The sequence below is a fragment of the Larus michahellis genome, chromosome 3 (assembly GCF_964199755.1).
Source record: "Larus michahellis chromosome 3, bLarMic1.1, whole genome shotgun sequence".
Classification (NCBI taxonomy): Eukaryota; Metazoa; Chordata; class Aves; order Charadriiformes; family Laridae; genus Larus; species Larus michahellis.
The window spans coordinates 60,149,571-60,171,507 of NC_133898.1; the positions used below are offsets into that span (position 1 = coordinate 60,149,571).

Sequence of the window (21,937 nt, forward strand, 5' to 3'; positions counted from 1 at the left end):
TCTCCCCTCAGCCTCCTCTTCTCCAAGCTAAACAACCCCAGCTCCCTCAGTCGTTCTTCATAAGTTTGTCCTCCAGACCCCTCACCAGCTTTGTAGCCCTTCTCTGGACACGCTCCAACACCTCAATGCCCCTCTTGTAGCGAGGGGCCCAAAACTGAACGCAGTACTCGAGGTGGGGCCTCACCAGTGCTGAGTACAGGGGGAGTGCCGAGTACAGGGGGAATTTTGCAGCGGTAGTAATGAATGCAAATGTCAGACATTGTAAAAGCTTTTGTTGTTGAGTCTTCATAACACCGAGGGGACAGAGTTCTTTCTCAGATACCAGTGGTGCAAAAGTAAGACTAGTTGTTTATTCTTTGATGAAATCTTGGGCAGGAGGATCAGGTATGAGCCTTTCTCTTAGTCTTACAGAGCTCACAGTTTTACAAAAAGTAGTCTTGCAAACCAAGGATATATGAAAAGTAATGAAGGAAAGCAATGACTTAGAGTAATTACATTTAAAATAAACATATCTTGAGTGCAGAGCATGCAAGATGGTTGCTTGCCAGGATGCACTTAATGGCCTAAGAAGTCTTGACTAAACTTCTTGATTATGGTCAATATTCCATTTGTCGTCTTATCTAAATATGTCTGTCTTGTTGTTTGACGTGTCACTAAGTTTTCCCAGTCATAAACTCTGAATTAATGTTCATCTTGCTGCTTAATTTATCTTGATATAAACAAGTCTGATACTCCTCTTTACAGCCCTACTTTTGCCGAAGTAAGATTATTAGTTACCTAGCCAGCCTCTACCCATAATAAATGCATCCCTGTGGCTCTTCGTTGGTAGAATGGCAATTCCTGCTGCCATATGTGGTCCATTTGGTATTTCTTCTTGTTTTGGAGTAACACAAAGTTTGTGGGAAATCAGTAATTGACAGTGCCCTTGCAGAAAGTGGCTGAAGTTTGCTCTGGTGTGGTTCTGGTGGCCTTGAGAGGTGCATTCCTGCGAGGTAGGCTTTCAGAGCTGCCCCAGCTCCTTCAGGTGCTGTTTGTGCCTTTGAAAGTGTACCCGTGCAACTGCTAACTGGTGTCCTGCCCTGTGGCATCTACTGTTATTACCACATCCTGATATTTAAGAGTATTAGAGAACCAGGAAGCGTTTTTATATTTGGCCTGTCTTTTATTCAGCATCCGGATAAGCAGACAGCATTATTGCTGGGGAAGAGGAGAAGATGGTTTGGTTTTTTTTTTTTGGTTTGGCTTTTGGCTTGCATTTGTTGCGTTTTTTCTTTTTTTAAAAGTTTAATTAAGGAGAAAGAGAAAAAAGGATGTGCGCGCTGTGGAAGCCCAGATAGCTGCACTGACAGGAAGTTGCATGAGGGTTTTTAGAGCCGACCATTAGGAATGCAGCGAATTGGCTGGGGCTGAGGGTGAAAACAAAGTAAGGTATATGATCCATACCACACTCCAGCTGGAGCCTGCGCAGGAATGTGCAGCAGTGCACAGTGCCAGGGCTGTCCTGGCTGAGCCGGAGAGCCCTGCCGGCCTCCTCTCCTCTCCCTTTCCCTTCCCTTCCCTTCCCCCCGCCGCCTTCCACATTCTGAACTGATTAAAACAGAGGAAGTAGCACATTGAACGTTGAATCTGGCTCGAAAATCGAAGTCGTCTTCTCGTTCACAAGGAATGGATTGTTTCAGCTCGTTGTGTCACTGCTGCTGGAGAGAGGGGAATTTTTTTTTGTCTCTGTAATGTTTGATACTTGAGGGAAAACAGCTGGAACTGAGCATACTGGATCAGATGCAAAACGAAACGGGATGCTGGGGAATATGGACTGCACTGTATATCTGAAAAGGTCAGAGTTTTCCCTTGGTCAGTGCTGGAGGAATGCTCTGTCCGTCTTAATTCCAGCCTCGAGAGCCTTCAGGGGGAGTGTAGGGAGCAGGGAGGAGGAAAGGAATATTTTGTAGCTGTGGCAGTTTGTGAGTGAGGCAGATGAGGTCTCCTCCTTCCTTTTCCTTCCCGTCCCTTTCTTGTGCTGCTGTTTTTGATTTTCTGGGAAGACTGGTGGGGGGGGAGGGAAGAAAAGTCGTCAATGACAGAGCTTCAGTTTGGAGAAGCTGTTTATAACCAGGTTTAAACAGCAAGTTCTGAGATGCCAGACAGACCAGTGACTGACCCAAACCACAGGAGCATAACTGGTATGGTAAGAAGAGCCCTGGGAAAAAACCCTGCCTGAAACGTACTGAGAGAGGACGTGGAAGTAGTTATTACACAATGCATGGGAAGAAAGACAAGGGCAGGAATGCATTTCAGTGCCTACGATCTTACGTTTCACAGATTTAGAAATCAAAATGGTATGTCATGCTTTCAGAAAAAGAAAGGAAAAAAAAAAAAGAAAACCCTCAGTAATTTAAATGGTTGTCTGACCTGGGCTGAAAATATAGCACCAGTTAGAGCTGCATTGACACAGCGCAGCAGATGAGCTGGGTTAACTTGACTTGAAGGATCAAGCCGTGGAACTACTACTTTATTAATATTCCCTTTGTTTCTTTGCCAGTCAAGAGAACAATCCGATGATGAAACAGAGGAGTCGGTGAAGTTTAAGAGGTTGCACAAGCTGGTGAATTCTACTCGCAGAGTCAGGAAGAAACTCATAAGAGTGGAAGAAATGAAAAAACCCAGCACAGAAGGTAAAAAGCAATGTGCATATGGTTAAAACTGTGTGTGTGAATACGTGTTTCTACTGAGAGGAGACAGAAAGTGGAGGGCTGGGGGAGGGAGGGGTGGAGTGTTCTTAAAGGACAGTGGGAAAGACTGCCTTGTTTATGGTGCATGCCTTACCCAAGTGATTGCATTTTGATCCTGTGGAAGGAGGAAAGTGACAGCCTCTAGGATGTGGTTACTGCTGATCTCCTGGTATTCCCAGAGCAGCGCTGTAGAGCCCCTCATTAAGAGATTAGAACTTGGTTTATGTTTTATACCCCATGCTGGGGAGGGAATGAGACTCGGACCAATCCCAGCCTGCTGCCCCACAGGCTCAGCAAGGAGGTAAGCAGAGCCACCACCATGTTGCTCCCTCCTCTGAGGCCTGGGACGGCACACAGGTGAAGCTTCTCGCTAGTTTTGAGAGGGTAGGTGCTGGTTGGTGATGCAGTTGTGCCACATGTCATCATCCTGTGGCAAGAGTACAGCAACTCTATCGGACATTCTAGTGGGATAGCAACTGCCTCATGTAATATTAACTCCTCTACTTCTGGGGGAGCCTGCTTGCAGTTTGGCTCCTGAATGAGCCCTGCTGCCAAGAGAGAGGGGGAGAGGGGGAAAGAAGGGAGGAGGAGGAGGGTGGGGAAATGGGAAGCAGAGTTGATCCCCTGGGAATGCCATGAACATGCTGCAGAATTAACTCCGGATGACCTGTATTCATGTGTGAGCACTCAGAATAACGGAGCGTGAGCCTCAGGAGCCTCTCTGGCTCAGCCCTGCTTGAGTCCTCACTGGAATTGTGGGCACCCCTCTATGTTAGTGGCCTTCCCGGGATCGTATGCCAGTTCCCCTCTGCTTTGCAGTGAGCTGAGCCGTATTATGATTCCTTCCTAGTGCATTTAAGGAGAACGCGTGCACCTTCTTGGCTATGTGGCAGGAAGCTGTTGGCAGATTTATGATCTAGCCTGCCTCTCTTCCGCGTGATGGTGGTGTTACTGGCTGGCGTGAAAGGCAGAGCCAGTCTAGAGCTCTGGACCGAGCAGCTGTCTCAGCCTGAAAAGGTTTTGTCACCTCATAGGGTGAGCATAAAGCTGGGTTACCTTGGAAGCAAAAACATGGTTTATGAGAAAGGGTAAACAAAACAGGGCTATTTTTCCCCTGCTCTGGTGAAGGGACCCCAGAAAGGCCTTTCCTACCCCCTTCCTCCCTCCCTATGGACCTGGGAAAAGCTGCAGGGAGCAATCAGCCGGAGGCTCCAGGGGTGGGAGCAGCTGCAGGAGCAGGCAGCCCAGGGGTCACTGGGCATGCAGACGCCTTCCTGCAGTTTGACCAGACATTCTCTTCAGCATGTTAACTGTTTTGCTCTCTATTCCCTCTTTTACAGGGCTTCACCTCCTTACTTCCTTTTCACCTTTAGTCTTTCAGTTAAGTGTCCCAATTCCTCCCAGGTTGTTTCTTTTTCCGCAGTTTTCCACCCCTGCCCCTCCCAGAAAAATCACTGAATTAACAATTATCTCCAAAAAAAATTTGCTCTGCTTCCTTCGTTCTCCATCTCCTGCCTGTCTTCTCTGTTTTAACTTCAGGTTTTCTGAATAAATTGTCTAAAACTTTGAGTTTGCACTTTATCTAGCACTCTGGAGTTCCTTTGTAGATTGGCTCTTGGGAAACTGCAGCAAAAACAGTTATTGCTAAATAACAACACGGATTACTTCTGCATAACTTCTACTTAAGTGGAAGGCATCTTCAGTAGCGAGGTCTATGTTAGGAGTATGGCTTTTCTTTTAGTAAATTCTCCCCACACCCAAGTTTTCATGTGGTAAATTGAAAGCGCTTCATAAATGCTGTCCGTCCTCATATCTCACAATGTAGGTCTGTATTCCCATTTGGATATATCAGAGGGCTCTGCAAGATCACAAAAAATACTGTGGTCAGATTTGGGGATTGCTGTCTGTCCTTCCAAGTTACCTGCAGTTGACTGGATCAGTTCTTGAGCTGTTTGCTGCTGTTACTTGAATCTGTGTTACGAACGTGAAGTAATGTGAAATCTTAGATAGGTAGGTTTTGGGGAGTTGGCTCTAAAATTTGATCGAGTAACATCAGTAAAGTTTCAATAAATTCATCAGTGTTCGACAGCCTTTAACAAAGTATGACAGTAGGGTTGGTTTGAAAATTGTCGTGCGGTTCCCCAGATGAAAGATTCTTCATACTCCTCCTCAAAAATTTCTTCACAAAGAACAACTTTGCCAAATTTCCCTCATACGTTCCTGTAGTTTTTAAAGAAAAGTACACTAGTCCCAGATCCTTCTCCCACATTTCTACTATTGACTCTAATATCGCACTAAATATAAATCTGGATGATCTGATACTCACTAGAATGTGCCAATATCTGAATCCGTGTGTATTTTGTGTTAGTCTGCTCCTAGTGAGCTAAATAACGAAAGCTTCCTAATTCCTGGGCACCGTTCTTATATAGCATTTAAAAACAAATCACATCTACATCTGTGTCATTATGGCTTTGTGTCATGGACTCACTCCAAATAACATCTGTTACAGTGTTGACACACAATGCATATTTTACAAGCTGTTTAAAAACATATTTACTCAGTGGACTAAAGTTGTTTATCAGCACATATTCAGTCCCAGGAGAACGTCTATTTTCTGTTCAAATTGAGAAGTAGAGGGGAAAAAGAGCAAGCTGGATAGTTCAGTGAAAGTGGTGTCAAAATCAGACTCCAGTCTGCAGACCTACCTCAGAAAAGTTCTCAAGAGTGAAAGTTGTGTGTCAGATGTGATCTACTGTTCCTTCACTGTCACAGCGAGCTTGAGCTTGGTAAAATAGCATATTAGGTTTCAGCAAATATATGTCAAATATGTTTTGCTTAGGTTTCAGCAAATATACGTCAAATATGTTTTGCCAACAGAGTGAACTGAAGGTGAGGCAAGAAGCCTGTACATGGCAACTAATCTTCTTTCATCTTGAAATATGTCCCCTGTTAGTAAATCATAGGTATTTTGGTAATGGTTCAAATTTAGCTCTGCTGTAAAACTGTGGAAGCAATCAAAGGTGAAGGCAAAGTTGCGTCAGGCAAGGAATTTATTTTGGCAGGAAATAAATATAGTCAAATTTCTGTGTGCATTTCTGATACATACCTATGCTGTGAAATTTGTCAGGCAGGACTGAGGAGGATGTGTGCTCTTGTTTGACTCTCTTCTTATTACTCCATCTAATACCTGAGCCTATACTTTGCTCAGAAGAAAATGCCAGAGAAAAGTTTCTTAAATGGTAAATGTGAAAAGGAATTGCAATTTCAGGTCCTTTATTCCCTTCTCTGCACTCCAAAAAGGAGACCTGGCTGTTTGCCCACCTCCAGTATTTTCATTGCAAAACTTCTTCCTTTTCTGTGAAATATGTATTTGGTGAAAACCAAGTGTTTCTGTCATTACCAGGACACTGTTGAAACTGGCACACCCGCAATTTGACCTACTTATTTTTCTTTGCATCTGTTTTAAGTAAATTCTGCGTGATTAAAATTGGTACCTCCTTCCCCCATTGAAAACCCAAAACTTTTCATTTCATCCTGGAGCTCAGCTCCATAACTTTCTGGGAAAAATACTGATTACTGCAGCAGCAGCAGCACTGAGTATTGGAAAACTGGACCTGAGAGATAGTTGTTTGGTTTTTAATACCTGTGTATCCTTCTGACCTATTGTATCTCTCTAGAGCTGAGCATCATATGCAAGTATCAGGAGAAATCAGAAGATCCCAGTTCCAGCTTTTAAGGGGTTCTTAGTGAGAGCATCTATGGTCTTACTTAGCTGCAGGTGGAAGAGAGAAACTTAAAATTATGACGAGTTTACTTAAAGGATGCTGTCATCTGTCTACTGTTAACTCATCCCAGAACTCTCACTTCACAAATGGAAGGAACTGCTTCAGGTTTTTCCACTTGCAAATACCTTCTGGGTTGCTTATATCAGGAAGAGTTTTCTTCCATTTTAAGTGTGTCTTATCATAAATAAATACAATGAGGCTGTACAGGGAAACATCTTAGAGAATTATGAACGATGACATGCATTGTGCTGGTTTTGTCCCCTCTAGGTGTGGAAGAGCACTCACTTGACAACTCTCCTATACTGGATGACAGATCGGCACTTTACTCTGGAGTTCACAAGAAGCAGTTCTACTTTGACAGCTCCTGTGAAAAGCAACCAGAGGACGACTCGGACTCACTTACTACTTCTCCCTCATCCAGCAGTCTTGATACGTGGGGAGCTAACCGGAAGCTGGTGAAGACCTTCAGCAAAACTGACAGCCGTGGCCTTATCAAGCCTCCCAAGAAACTTGGGACATTTTTCTCTTACCCAGAAGAGGAGAAGACCCAGAAAGTTTGCCGCTCCTTGACAGATGGGGAAATGAAGAAGAGCCTCGGCTCGCTGAGCCATGGGGTAAGTACAGAAAGCATTTGCTTTTATGACAGCAACAGGCACAAGCACCATCTTCTGGTGTCCCTGGAGGAGATTCAGAGTGTAAGGAAGCAGATCCGATTGAAGAAAATGGATACTAACTATTCCTGTTCCAGAGCTTTTCTTTGCCAGCGCCCTGCTAGGAAAGGAGCATCCACCGCAACTTGCGACCTACAATTACTGCGGCACAAAGCAAAAGGGGGTGGAGGTTGTGGCTTCCCAAACAGAAGGCTACGAGGGCGCACTTCTGTCAGCGAGTTCAATATTACCTATGTGGTGGAGAGAAGCCTGTACAGTCACCTCAACCTCTCACAGCTGGTGCGTCCCGTTACTGACAGGACCCTGAGCAAGGCCGACAAGCAGGACCTGAGGAGATGCCTGCTGGAGGAGGATGAGGAGGCCAAGAGGAAATGGGCTGCTACAGTGGATCGCTGTACTAAAAGGGTTCTCTTGCGAATCCACCAAAAGTCTGTGAGTCAAAGAGTTGCCGTGAAGGTGGTCTTCCAGTTTCTGTGAGGTTGCAGTCAACACTTTCCGCTTCGTACTTTTAACTAAGATTCAGTGCTTTCTGCTTTCCTTTCTGTTAGAAACTCTTAAGCACTGTAATTCAGCTCTAAGGGAAGAGCTTGATATAATCCCGTCAGAGAAGAGTTTTGTTGAGTGCGCAGTTTCTATGTTTACAGAATACCTCAGTGAGAGAAAGCAAATATGACAAAATGCTGATTTTTAAATTCACCTAGTGCAGAAGTTGAGATCGCTGGCGAACAGAGGAGCTTTGAGATGCTATAAATATGTTCTTCGTGATGCTTTCGGAGTCAGTATTTTAAAAGAATACTAAGAGATGAACAAAATTTTCAGATGATTAGAGCATCCTTAGTCAACTGTGCTCTGTTTCTCTCCTACTGTCATTGCCTCATATTGGCCCTCCCCTTCTCAGTTTGCATCTCATCAGTTCACCCACCCAGCTCTGTGTTCTCCGTTACACACACAGCTGCAGAAAGACAGGGAGTTTTACATTATGTAGACACTACATTCCTGCTCGCTGCTCACCACCACCAGAAGTGCCCTCCTGCTCTGTCCCTGGCCACTGCTCCTTCTTTCTAGCATGGGGTAAAGGTGGCACCTTCCCTCAGAACATTGTGGAAAGGGAACAAGGGGTGGCCAAAAAAGAAAGTTGTGCTGTACAGTGGGAAATTAAGTGATTTGAGCACTCCAGAGAGATCCAAAGCTGCTTCCTGATTATATGACCCAGTTTTGATAGTTCCCTTAACCATGATGCTGAGTTTCCTATGAACTTGCCTTTGGGAACAGCCAGATCTCCAAAGCTGAGCCAGCTAGTCTGTTGTCTAGTTGTCAATGTAAGTATGCTGCCTACTTCAGTGGGTGGAAACAGCAGTGAACCTGTAACATTAAGCAAGATATTCCAGTGAAAAATACAGTAGAAACAGCTTTTCCTCTTGAACTACAGATTTTTTTTATTTTTTTTTTTTAATTTTTCCTCTCTGAACTACAGAGATCTCTGCTTCATTTCTTCGGATGTGAGGTATTCTCAATATGAGTCACAGCCTTGGTCTCCTTGAATAACCTGTGGGAGGTGACCAAGCTTTAATGGTTCACTTTTTTCTCGTTGGACACAAAATAGATAGCTTTTTTTCTACCCGATACCATGAACATTCTCTCTTGGCAGCTTTACTGTTTCTTCTGCATTGACTGCTTGCCCTGCCACTCCCAGGATACCGTTTATTTTCATAGACATGAACTCAAAATACATTGTTTTCCCATAAGGATATTACAATGATAAGAGAAACCTTACTCGTCCCTTTGTGGGTTGAATAATAGCGGTATCTCAGGCAAAAGAGGATACTCATATGTGCTAGAGATTCCCCATAATTAAAAATACCCTCTAAAGCTGTTTTTCTAAATACAGATAACAGAAACAAGCTTTTCGGTTCTTCTAATAAGTAATCTCGTGATAGTAATTTCATTATGAAAACCATCTGGACTGACTTTTGCTTACTCACAGAGATACAAACAGAGAAATGGATAGCATTTTGTTGTTGTTGAGGAAGTCCTCAGTCAACTGCTCCTCCAGCCTCGTTTGAATGGGATAAATGGTGGAGACACACTGCTCATACTAGCTTTTTCAACACACTTCTTCCTGAAACCGCAAAAAGCTGGCAAGCTTGAACTAATGCCACTCCTTCTTCCTAGAAACACTTAATGCTTGTTCGCTGCAACCTCAGGGAAATTGCAATGCCTATGTATTCAGTGGAACTCTGGTCACTGTGTCTTGCTTGCCATTCATTTTTGTCATTTATATTTGTTTCAGTGACCTGGACATGCATGAAATTTTCAAATCGCATCAGTTCTTCTTTTCTCCCAAAACGATAATACTTTTGATTGCATGGCCATTCCATTGAATATCCCCCTCCTCATCCACAGACCTTTTGTTTGGTACAGTATTGCCAGGATTGCTATTGGAATCTGAAGGCAGAAGTCAAATGTTATATGTGTGGGGAGGTCCATAATGAAACAATAAGCATCGTTAACGTGGTACATTTATTTGGAAGCTTTTAACCAACACGCATTTTGGTCTCTGAGAAGGCTGCTTTAGGAGGAGCTCTGGCTGGTTTGACAGACAAGTCTGCTTAGAGCAGTTCCAGATGTCCTCTCTTCGTTGCTGGGATTACCATGCACTGTAGGATTAGTTAGAATGGACTCTTCACAGAAGGATGACATTACTCACAGCTAAACGTGCTGTCCTTTAAAAACTGATCTTATTACTTGTGGTTGGTCTCAAATGTTTTCCAAAAACAATTTTTAAAAGCTATGCCATAGTCACATTGCCTTCTGGAAAAAAAAAACAAAAACAACCCACTTTAAAAAAATCTACATCGCAGCACTCTTTTTAATGTGTGTGGGGCCTAGTCAAAGCTGGCTTTGAGCTCTAGCAGAGTTCTTGTGGGTACAAAAACTGTCATCCAAGCACTGTGGGTACACAGCACCCAACATAAGAGCTAGAAAAGAAAACTTTTTAAAAGCTATTAATATGTATGCTGATTAGCACTGAACAGGGCAGGAAGAATGTTTACTTTAATAGAACTAACTGATATAATTGTTTTTATTATATTTTATATATATATATAATTATATATATATTTATATATATATATAAAGTGGCACAGTTTATAGAGCTTGCTTCTTCCTAATAGAGTATCAAAGCAGACTGGTAGTTCTCAGGTGGTGGGGTCTTCACTGACTCCCATGTACGCACTCACGGTACTGATCGGGCAATCCTTTGTAGGTCTGATCCGATGCTTAGCTGAGTCTTAAGGTGTCTTTGAGTTACTCTTTTGGGTGGTTCAGGCCCTGAGAACTTATGGTTTGCAACTGGTTGATCTTCTGCCTCCCGTTTGCCTCAACTCTAACACTGAAAAGAATATTTATAATAGACTCACAACCCACACTCAGAGCCTGGAGTTGAAGCTGTGCAAGTAAATTATAGCTGCCATGCCTTCATTTCCCTGGATTGCCCTGTGAGACTTTGGGCAGGGTCAGGTACTTGAGTACTGTGCATCTGGTTGTTCAGTGGCCGAATAAAAAGTCAAAGATTTTACCATTCAAATTGCAAAGCAAAAGCTGGATTCCCTCTGAGCCCCCTAAGTGTCTGGTCTTTTTTCAAGTGATAGCAAAGCTTTAGCAGAGACTCATCTGCCACAGGTAAACAATGGTTGGCTGTGGAAATGCAACTGTACTGAGTTTGGTTGCCCTCTGCTCTTGGGAGGGAGGCAGTGTCGTAGTGCTGATTTTCTTTTTTTATTCAGGATGATGATGATAAACTGTATCTGTGCCTTCAGCCAAAACTGAGTCACTCCACTAGGTGCTTGTGGCACTGTAAACATAGCATACTTTCTCCCAGAAGTAGCAGAGCTTCTGTGTATCACCACAGGTGTGATGGTAAATACCTAATCTGGAATCAGGGCTTGCTGAGTCTCTGGGGACACAATGCCTATGGATAGCTGTCTGGTTTTTCCCTCCTCTTAACAAGGGCTTGCCCTACAAGGCCTCTAGTGTTTCCCTGTATTTCAGTGGAAATGGAGTCTGTGCAGCTATTCCCAGAAGGTAGGTTATTCAAGGCTTTAAAAAATTGGTGGTTCTCTGTTTCAGTGTTACCGTGGACTTATTTATGAAGGCAGATGTGAGTGCTGAGATGGTGTTGCCAGCACCCTGGAAAACTTGATGCATAAGATCAACAGTTTCCTGAGATCAAAAAGTCCTTATTGTTTTTATGAAGAAGGGTAGGCAATAGATGACTCAACAACAACAGACCTTAGGCCAAGGAGTTGTGCCTGGAAAAGGCAAATGACTGAAATTGCTTTATAACAGATTTCTTGATTTATAATCTCTCATCCTTTTGTTTGTTTGTTTCCATTTTTACAGACATTTGTGTTTTCACTGGTGTCCTCCAAATCACAGATGTTTTGAGTGAGCTAATCATTGTGATAGAACTGTATCCATCCTTTATTATTATTTGGTTTTTTGCAGAGAACCTGTAGCTTTGGAGGCTTTGACTTGACAAATCGTTCCCTTCATATTGGAAACAGTTCAGACCAAATGGTGAGTTTAAGACGAGAAGGGGCAGACTTGAAATAGCATAAAATGAAACGTGCAATAGAGTTATAATAGACTGAAGTGTAATTTAGGTCTGTAATAACAGTTTGGGGATCCAACAAAGCAGAGCATCTTTGTTAACCTCAGACTTCCTTAGCTTTGAGAATAACATATCCACCCATATCCATGTGTGTATAAGTATTTATATACCATATGTGTTAAAGAGGCAGGAACAAGTGATCAAAGCACAGATCCGGGGGCACATCTGTGGGCTGTTCTTATGTCTGACTTCCTCAGAGCATCACCCCAGGCAAAACATACGATTACTATACTTTCTTGGTAAAAATATTTACAATTTGGAATGGTGGGGCAAACTTTCATTCGCTGAAGATCTGCAAGTTATTTGGGTGGAAGTCATTATGTAAGAGATTTATTATTTGTTTTCTCATTGTATCTAAGAGCTCTGGAGTAGACCAGGATCCCATTGTGCTGGGTGCTGCGCAATTGATCTCAGAGCTCTTTGTGTTTAAAAAAAAACAACACACCAGCCCACCTCCCCTGAGAATTAATTCCATTTTATGTTACTCATGTTGATCCCAGTGTTACTGTTGGTCAGCCTGTGGCCAAAAGTAACAGAACAGAAATGAGCCAGAACATTATATCAAAAGAAATTGCCAGCATATTTTTTCCTTTTGCCCCATATATGTTTTTCTTTTCCGTTTCAACATTGGCTCTGTTAACTTCTCTGTTCACTTAAGTCTGAATTGTGAAACATTTTATATGCCAGCATTATATTATTATGTCAGCTGTGGTTTTGGGGGTTGTTTTTGTTTTTCTGTTTATTTTTTTTTTAACATCATAAATTATCCCTAAATTGGCTAAAACTGTGGGTGGTTATTTTATTCATCAATTTTCAACACAGTAAAAAAGTTAATTTCCAAACTTAGAGTGTTTATCTTTAAAGGTAGGTGCTTTGGCATATTTTGTTCATATTGTTTTTGATGTAAGAAAGTGTGAAATCTAGATGTTACGTTTTTCCCTACAAGCATCAGTAGTGGGAGAGAAGCAGCGCATCTGAGTAATGTACGCAGATCAAGGTTTTTTTCTTGAAAACATTTAAGTCCATCAAGTGGAAGGGTTTTTTCCAAACAGATAAGGCAAAGAACTGTCCTGAATTTCTGCTAAAAGACCAAAAGTTACCACAGAAGTTGTAATCACAAACCACTTCTAAAGGAAAAAATATAGAATTGTCATAAATGAAGTATCAGATGAATTTCAGAGAAACTTCTTGGGAGAAGATTAGTAAAGTAGCAAACATACATAAATTTAGGAAAAAAAGATAATTCTTTTATGGAGAATATCATGTACGCTTATTTTAGGATTTTTTTATCTTATGTACCTAAATTGTCCTCAGAAGGATTATTGAGCCAAGTCAGAGTCCAAATTCTGTAGTCAACCTACTTGGCCAAATAGATTTTGGTCCTTTTTGCATTGTGATTTTTGGGGCACCCTTGCCAACGGAGGGTGCTGGTAGTAGCTTTGATAGAGCTGCCTTGCTGTGGTTCCTGACACACTGTAGAAGAAAAGACTGTGTTTAACATGCTGCCTGGACAATCTGAATAAGGGCTGAGTCATACAAGTAAGTTTGTCAAAATGTCAGCTGATCCATGTTGATTGTCTGTGTGTGCTTGTGGCATAAGTAAATGCTAGGTATCTTAAGCTGGTTTAGAAAAGGTTAAATGTGTTCAAAGCAGCTGGCCTTTGTTATCCACTATATATGGACCAGCTAATTTAGTTCGGCAGTACCCTGTTGTGTGTCTTAAGAATAGCTGTGCAAGTGTAACCTTCTACCGTGGTTGATGGATTTAGTAGGATTTTTGGTGTGTTTTTATAAACAATCCACAGTAAAACCACAGGGATGGTCATCATGAAAGGTTAACTGAGTGCCTGTCTGAAAATAAAAAGTAAATTTGGATAGTCAAATGTAGGTATCCATATATATAGATACACACAGATATGTATTTGGCTAGGATCTCAGAGATCCCTTTGCTCCTTCTAAACTGTATGTAGCATTGACCAACATGAGCCACAACTAGTGTTGTATGTCCTGTCCTGTCAGGACATACAGGCTTAGCCTGAAACTGTGGAGTTTTCTATCAGGTCAAATACTTACCTGAATCTCAAAGGGATAAAGGCATCCTAACAGACTCCACCACCTCTACACGCTGTACCTGCAGTAAAGGTTACAAATCAGGCCTTAGGAGTAAGGCACAGGAGAGAGGACTGCTACTGTGGTTTGCACAAGGTCTCGACAGTGAATTTAGAGCAGTAAACAGGACACCATGCTGCCGTCCTGTGTCTGCCTGGATACCTCTGCAATGACTGCTGACTGAGGAAAGAAATGGCTCTTGTATTTCATAGGCTTAAACCCTGTTTTATTTTGCAGGGCAAAGAAGGAGACTTTGTTTATAAAGAAGTGATCAAATCACCCTCTGCTTCCCGTATATCTCTGGGCAAAAAGGTGAAGTCTGTAAAAGAAACCATGAAGAAAAGGATGTCTAAAAAATACAGCAGCGCTCTGTCTGAGCAGGTAAGGCCTGCAGTGGAATCCGCTTAATAGTGTAGAAGTGATAATCAATATTGATTTTCATGCTTCAAGGCATCTCTGAAGAAATTTCTAACAAGACTATGTGGTATGGCTTATTTATATGTTCTTATAAAATCCCTCACTGTGAAATGGCTTCCTATAGATGCCAAACCATGAAAATGCATTTTCAGATTTTCATTCAAGTAGCTCATCAGCAGAAGCCTGTGGCTGATAGCATTACACATCTCGCTCTGTATTTCTATTTCTTTATCTATCTTCATTATTTATTAAAGGAACCGGTCTGTGACACAGGGTCACAGTAATATATTTAATCTGCAATTTACACCTTAGTTTAAATTCCCAGCATAACTTCACGTGCACGGTTCCTCTCTGCTATTACAGATCTTTTCTCCATCATAGCTTGCCCTCTGCAGCAGACCATTAAAACAGACGCACAATGTAGTCAGAAAGGGGCATCCCACAGAAGATTTTCCTATTATTCTTTCATTACAGATTTTTATAGCTTATTCTTAAAGGCAAACCTGAAGTACATTAGCTGTAAATTAGGCTTTGAATTTCAGTGGCCTAGGAACAATTGCTGTCTTTTTCCCTTTTGGTATACGTTGGGTTCCTCGCTTTGGTGGAGTGTCAAAAATTCTTCGGCATTTTTTTAAAAGCAATCTTGCCACTTGAAATGTGTGAGTAATAGCGTAGAATGCCGCCTGGAGAGCAGAGCTCTCTCTGGCTCACAGCGCCCCCAAGTGGCCTCGTCCCTGGCCGCCGGCGCTGCTTGCAGCCGCAGAGAAATAGACACGCAAAGGGAATGGTGCCCCACCGGATCTGCCTTTTCGTATTAATGCAAAGCGTTACTGCCTGTAAAAGGAGCAGTTTGTAACATTCAAACTAACAGCCCCAAACTGCAAAATCTGGAGTCAGCATAGAGAGGCAGAAACGTGACCAGTTGTATGCAGTGCTTTGCAACATTAGAATCCCTTACCTGTAGGACTATTAGCCGTACTTATTCATAACCAGGGGCAGTGCTACAGTTACAGTTATTTAATTTAAATTTACAATTAAAAAAATTTAAGGTCAAACAGGATTTGATATTGATAAGAAGATGCTTTGGTGTTCAGCTGGCCTTACAGTGCTCCTCTGTAAATCTGCCTAAGAAACGGATGCTTTGAGAAATCAGTTTAGAGTGAGTTAGCAATACTTCTTCTCTCTAGCTCCCTCCAAGATTGACTTGACTTCTGAAGTCATATGCTGGGATGACTTTTTTTCTGATGATTCTGCAGCATGCAAATAATAGGTTTCATCTAAAAGTTTTATGACCACATGTCTCCACAAAAACTCTTCTTGAATGCAAACTACAGCTCTTTTGTTTTCAAACTTCTTGGCACAGTAGTTTTAGAATATTTGTACCTTTCTGGCATCATGACTCAAACCATGTGCCAGTATCTCTTTCTGCATTCAGAGAAAAAATAAAAGCTATCTGGCCACAAGTATTTGCTGCTTTGCTTTAACTGTCTTTCACAGAGGCTGACAGAATTTCAATTTAGGAAAGACCTTTTTTGATTTCCTATAATGCTTGACTGAATGAAAAGAGATACTGCCTCACCTATTGTGCATGTAGCAAAATCTTTTTATATTTATGCATTTATCTTTATGAATATTTATACTGTGCACAGGCTGCATTTTCTGGTTAATTTTTTTTTGTTTCTTCAAGGTAAATGAGCAAAGATATCAACAATTTACTGAAAAAGAAAATGTACATTGCTGTATGTCTCATGTGCATTGTCTGATTTGTTTGTATTCATCTTTGTACAAAATCCTAATTCATAAAGCTGAATTTGGTGTTAGCTGTTTTGCAAGTACTGCTGGCAAAAATATCATGTGTCATTAAAATCTTTGAATTGGGAGTTTTGTGCAATGTTTCTTTCTACTTATAATGCTAGCTGTCAGTGCCTATGTTCGTTTACCAGACTGAAATGGTTCAATCCCTTTCAGGAGTCCAGCCCTGGGGTCATGCCAGGTTCTCCACAGTCACCGCCACCAGACACTGACTCCCTGGACAAACCCAAGCTGAAAGCCGGTGGCTCAGTAGAGAGCCTGAGGAGTTCCTTAAGCGGTCAGAGCTCAATGAGTAAGTTCATTTGTAATTGCGTTGTTCCATTTCTGTGGCTTCAGGCAGCAGAGATCTCCACAGTAAGCAGAATCAGAGAAAGTCAAAGCAGAAGCAGTGGTTAAAAAGTAGAAAGGCTGGTGGGTTAGTCATTAAGGGTTCACAAAGAACCATAAGCTCTTCGGTGCAGAGGTGATCTTTTTTGCTTTTTATTTATACAGAGCCCTGAAAAGTGAAATCCTGCTTTCTGGCTGGGTCTGCTGGGTCCTGCTATTATAATATAAATGATTGGAGTGAGAATTGCAGTCCTTGGCCAGTAGTAAACAGGCTTATCTTTACACTAGATTTTTCCTGATGGGCTTCCCACCCCCGCCTCCAGAGAGACCTTGAGGTTCTCTCATTAACTAGTTAGAGGAATATTATTTAAAACCTCTCTGGTTAAGGTTGTCTCTACACAAAACAGAGCTTAAGTGGGACACAAATGGCGTGAACTTGTTTCACTATGAATTATTGACCATGAGAAACCAAGAACATGGTGGGGAAAAAAACCTGAAGAGAAAGCTCTGGTTTTAAATAACTGAAAGTGTGGTCTGAAAATCATCCACCTTTTGTTTGTTTGTTTGTGTAATAGCAATACAAAGTGTTGCCGTAAAACCAAATTCCTGGACATGAGGGGGATTCTGGAACCCTCATGGATGATTCAGAGCTTACCTTCCTTACACCACTGTGCTTTTTTGTGGGCAAAACTTCCCAGAAAGATGACATCCTCTGTGATGTACCATAGATGAGACACTAGCTAAACAGCTTCTCAGTTGAATATTGAGGAGCTAAATTTGGAAAAGCAGGAGTGCAAAGTAGATAAACTCTCCTATCACATGTGAATATAAGAAATAGCAGCATACAAGGGCTCTTAACTTTGATTATCATGGTTTGTAGAAGAACCCGTTTTCTGTCTTGCCTCCGTTTGTTTCTGAACCCTCTTCACAAAGAGATTCTTTTTTGTGGGCTGATACTATGTCTCTCACGCAGGTGGTCAGACAGTGAGCACAACAGATTCTTCAACCAGCAACAGGGAGAGCGTGAAATCAGAAGATGGTGATGATGAAGAGCCTCCTTACAGAGGACCTTTTTGTGGAAGAGCCAGGGTTCACACTGATTTTACTCCAAGTCCTTATGATACAGACTCTCTGAAGCTCAAGGTACCACCTATATCTCTTTTTAAAGTGTCAAATATTTATTTTGGAAAAATTCTTAATTAAGAACTCTTTGCAAGCACTATACAATTCTTAGTCTTTTAATGAGTTTACATGTGGTTTTTTAAACCCTTTAACCTATCTTATTTTGATACATTTAAGATTTGCTTGAATTATAACAAAATGTTATAGAACATAAGGAGGTATTATCATTTCTCCACGTCCAGGGAAAGACGCTTCCGTCTTCAGTTTCTGGAAGGTAAAAATGTGCCACAAGTTCCTTTCTGTTTTGCAAGGACTGTGTTTGAAAGATTGGAAAAATACTTCGTCTGCCACAATGAATTAATCCATCAATGGAAAAATTTTCAAAATCCTTGGAAGAAATGTGGATGCCCCTGCACATATTGTCTCTTAAAGACATTTCAGTTAATATAACTGAATAATTATAAGTGTATAATTATAAGTGAATAATTATAAGTATATGATTATAAGTGTAATCAGACATTTTTGCAAGAGCCGTGGTTAACCTTTTGAAAACTGTAATGCGTTGTCCATTCTGTGTACGTATCTAAGAGAAAGTGGGTGTGTTTGCTTGAATACCCATCAATAAGCATGCCTGAATGGCTTTCTTGCTTCTTTGGTCTACAGAAAGGTGACATCATTGATATAATCAGCAAACCCCCCATGGGCACTTGGATGGGCCTGTTGAACAACAAAGTTGGCACTTTCAAATTTATCTATGTGGACGTGTTAAATGAAGACGAAGAGAAGCCAAAGCGGCCCACCAGGAGACGCCGGAAAAGCAGACCACCCCAGCCCAAGTCAGTTGAGGATCTCTTGGATCGCATCAACTTAAAGGTCCAAATTCTCTCTTTCTGTTTACCCTTCAATTTTGCGTGTGGGAAGGGGGCCACACCTTTGGAATTGTTAATTTTGAAAGCTGCACACCAGATTCATAATCCTAAGGATCCTGACACCGCTGATCAGAATTGGGTCTTAGCTGCAGAGTGAAAATAGCTGAGGCCAGGCAGAACTGCATGTCAGCCTTGGAAGTGCTGCAGGCTGCAAATTGTGTGCACTCAGAGACTATACATCATTGCATAGTATGGCTACTAGCATACATACTTCAAAAGCAAGCAAAAAGTGTAAAATAACAGTAGTTATCCTGTCTTTAAAGAGGAAGTTTTTTACCTCCTTTCTGTTCAGAAGAGCCGAGGAATAAACGGATGCAGCTGTCATTCATCCTTTGTACTTCTTCCTTCATACAGAGCTGTGCCATATTGTGCGTCCAAGTAGCATGCTACCCAGGCCATTTAATACAGTACATTCCAAATACAAAAATATGTGCAGCATTCTAGTTCTGGCACAGCTACCTCCCTGAATTCTGAGCAATGTTTATACAAGCTATAATCCTATAATTTTGTTGTTATACAGCAGTTTGCATTTGTTAAACTACTGCTCTTTGTGCTGGTTGTGAAAATCTCTTCTGATATCTTTATTGACAAAATAAGTTGAATAAATAGGAAGTCTTACAGCTCTTTTTTTTGTTTGTTTTTTTTTTGTTTGTTTTTTCCTTTCATGCAGGAGCACATGCCCACTTTTCTGTTCAATGGTTATGAAGACCTGGATACTTTTAAGCTTTTAGAAGAAGAAGATTTGGATGAACTGAACATCAGAGATCCTGAGCACAGAGCAGTTCTCCTCACAGCAGTGGAACTTCTACAGGAATACGATAGTATGTGAGATGTTTGAGGTTTTCAGTTGTACTAGAGCTCTACCAAGACTTTGTGAACCCCTTAAAGCAGAAAACTGGTTCTAGGATTTTGATCTTTTTTCCCCCTAATCTAGTTATTTCCAGGGTAATCCTGTGTAACAACATGTAGATTTTTGAGGAGTGACTTAAGACTTGCATTTGTTCTGCCAGAATTCTTTTGTTCATGTAAGCCCTGCTACTCAGCTTATTCAAATAATATCAAGTGATATCAACACATACCCTTTAGAATGCTGATGTTCAGGAATAAATCCTGAGGTAACCTACTCAAAATAAGAAGCTGAGGCATGGAGAATAGGAAAGAAGAAACTTTGTGATTAGAGGTAAGAGATTGAGGTCATCAAGGGTAAGAAAAAGATCAAAGCCATGAGGGCTGTGGAGAAAGGGTAGTTTGAATTAAACATGCATATGATTTTTGGACTGTGAATCACAGGATTGTACAGGTAGCTTCAGGGTGTACACATGACAACACAGTGATTTTCAAGGGAGAAAACATATCAGTCAAGTACAAAGAGTGGAAGATGGTGACCCAACTATCGAAGGTGCAGCAGTGCAATTCTGCCTGTTGTACAGATGGTCTTAGGCAAGTGGTTGCAAAGATGAGGGAAAACAGAGTAAGCCATGACGGTCAATTTGATGGTGTCTTTGCCACACAGGGGGAAGCGGGGCTCTACCGTCCACGCAGTAGTCATGGTAGAATAGAATCATTTGCAAAGCAAGTGTAAGTTTAGACCAGAATTTAGATGTGCTCAATACCTAGTTGCAGCAACCTAAGACAGTACTGAATTTCCCCTTGGTCCCTAAGCGTCAGCAGAAGTTTAGTATCCCAGTGAGTAGAATCAGTGGAGTGGATTGTATGAGGGCTTTCTCAGCTGCTTCTGGGCAAAATCCTATGTTTTAGCTTAAACTGCCGTAGCAGCAATTTAAACAGCTGCTTATTAAGTGGGCAATGCTTAATTCTGTTATAGACGGATGTGTGGTCAGTATCTCTAGACGGTGCTATGTGGCCTGAGCTTTCACTGACATGTAGCTTTCTTGTTCATTTCATTTCCCAAAGAGGCGTCCACCTTTCTCCACCCTCCTCCACCTCTCAAGAAAACTGCAGTTGCAGAAATAGATTCTTTTCACTTAAATCAGAGTAGCTTTTCGTCACCTAATATAAGGTTCTTTTCAGTATTTGCAGACCTATTTAGAATGCTCACTTCCCTGAAGTAATAATTTTTTTTAGGGCCCTTCAATTTTGGTTTGAAAACTTGCAAAACTGTATGATGTGGTGGTTGGAAAGTTTAAATTCCAGCTCCAAGACAAGGAGAAGAGGAGAAAGAGAAGTGGGGACCAGACAGCTGGAACCTGGGAGGGGCAATAGCGCTTAGTTCCATGCCATAATTACCTTCCATGTGCTGAGAATAGGAATTGGAATAGCCATTTTTGGCATTTTATTGCAGGGGGCAAAAAAACACAGCATAAACTGTACCCTTGCATCATGAAGTTGGTTTTCTGTATCTGCAGATTTAGTTTCTTTACAAAATGTGATTTCTGACCAACCACTCTGGGTAAATTCCTGGAGTCCAGCCTGTGCAACCTGTATGGACCACACTTGAGTGTTGGCTCTTTGCACGGAACAAGGAAGGAATTTTTATCACTAGTCTCTCCTTTGTTAGGGGACGGCATCTAACTTTGCCAGACCCACTTCTGATCCTTCCTCTTGGTCCCTTCTGTAAGTAGGTCAGGATTAGGATTTTATTCTTTTTTACTTGACTTGGTTCTTTTCAGTGCCTTTTGCTTTTGTTTTGGGTGTTGTTTTTTTTTTAAGTCCTAGAAAGAACTTTGACACCATCATTTTAAATAAATTTCTGTGGTTGTAAGTTGCAGTACTTGGCCCCAAGGCAGCTGAGGTGCACACGCAGTCCATTCTACTTTCATTACGTACCACACTGCTCCCTCATATTTGTGCTGAGGCTGTTGCTTAATCCTTTACCAAATGGGATGAATGTTTTCAATATTTGTGATGGCTGTTCCTAATGCTTACTCTTTTCTAAAAGAGTGATCTGATAGAATTAATACAACAGGGAAGGTCATAGAATGATAGAATCGTTTAGGTTGGAAAGAGCTGTAAGACCATCAAGTCCAACCATTAAACCATATCCCTAAGCAGCACATCTATAGGTCTTTTAAGTACCACCAAGGATGATGACTCAACCACTTCTCTGTGCAGCCTGTTCCAATGCTTGACAACCTTTTTTTTGAAGAAATTTTTCCTAATATCCAATCTAAACCTCCCCTGGAGCAACTTGAGGCTGTTTCCTCTTGTTCTATCTCTTGTTACCTGGGAGAAGAGACCAACCCCCACCTCACTACGGCCTCCTTTCAGGTAGTTCAGAGAGCAATAAGGTCTGCCCTCAGCCTCTTTTTCTCCAGGATGAACAATCCCAGTTCCCTCAGCCGCTCCTCATAAGACTTGTGCTCTAGACCCTTCACTGGCTTTGTTGCCCTTCTTTGGACACACA

At 41.7% G+C, this 21,937-nt stretch overlaps 1 protein-coding gene across 10 annotated transcripts in view; it reads left to right on the plus strand.

Annotated features, from left to right (window-relative positions):
* Positions 1 to 21,937, plus strand: part of LOC141740893 (SAM and SH3 domain-containing protein 1-like) — a 569,515-nt gene that overhangs the window by 534,961 nt on the left and 12,617 nt on the right. For 5 of the 10 annotated variants that reach the window (XM_074580364.1, XM_074580367.1, XM_074580365.1 and 2 more), the window contains 8 exons: positions 2,540 to 2,672; positions 6,782 to 7,617; positions 11,692 to 11,763; positions 14,204 to 14,347; positions 16,352 to 16,487; positions 17,496 to 17,665; positions 18,308 to 18,517; positions 19,244 to 19,394. In XM_074580364.1, coding sequence (XP_074436465.1) covers positions 2,540 to 2,672; positions 6,782 to 7,617; positions 11,692 to 11,763; positions 14,204 to 14,347; positions 16,352 to 16,487; positions 17,496 to 17,665; positions 18,308 to 18,517; positions 19,244 to 19,394 — 1,852 coding nt within the window. Of the gene's footprint in view, positions 1 to 2,222; positions 2,337 to 2,539; positions 2,673 to 6,781; positions 7,618 to 11,691; positions 11,764 to 14,203; positions 14,348 to 16,351; positions 16,488 to 17,495; positions 17,666 to 18,307; positions 18,518 to 19,243; positions 19,395 to 21,937 lie in introns of those variants that run through there. The other 5 variants (XM_074580366.1, XM_074580369.1, XM_074580371.1 and 2 more) reach the window with 2 other exon arrangements.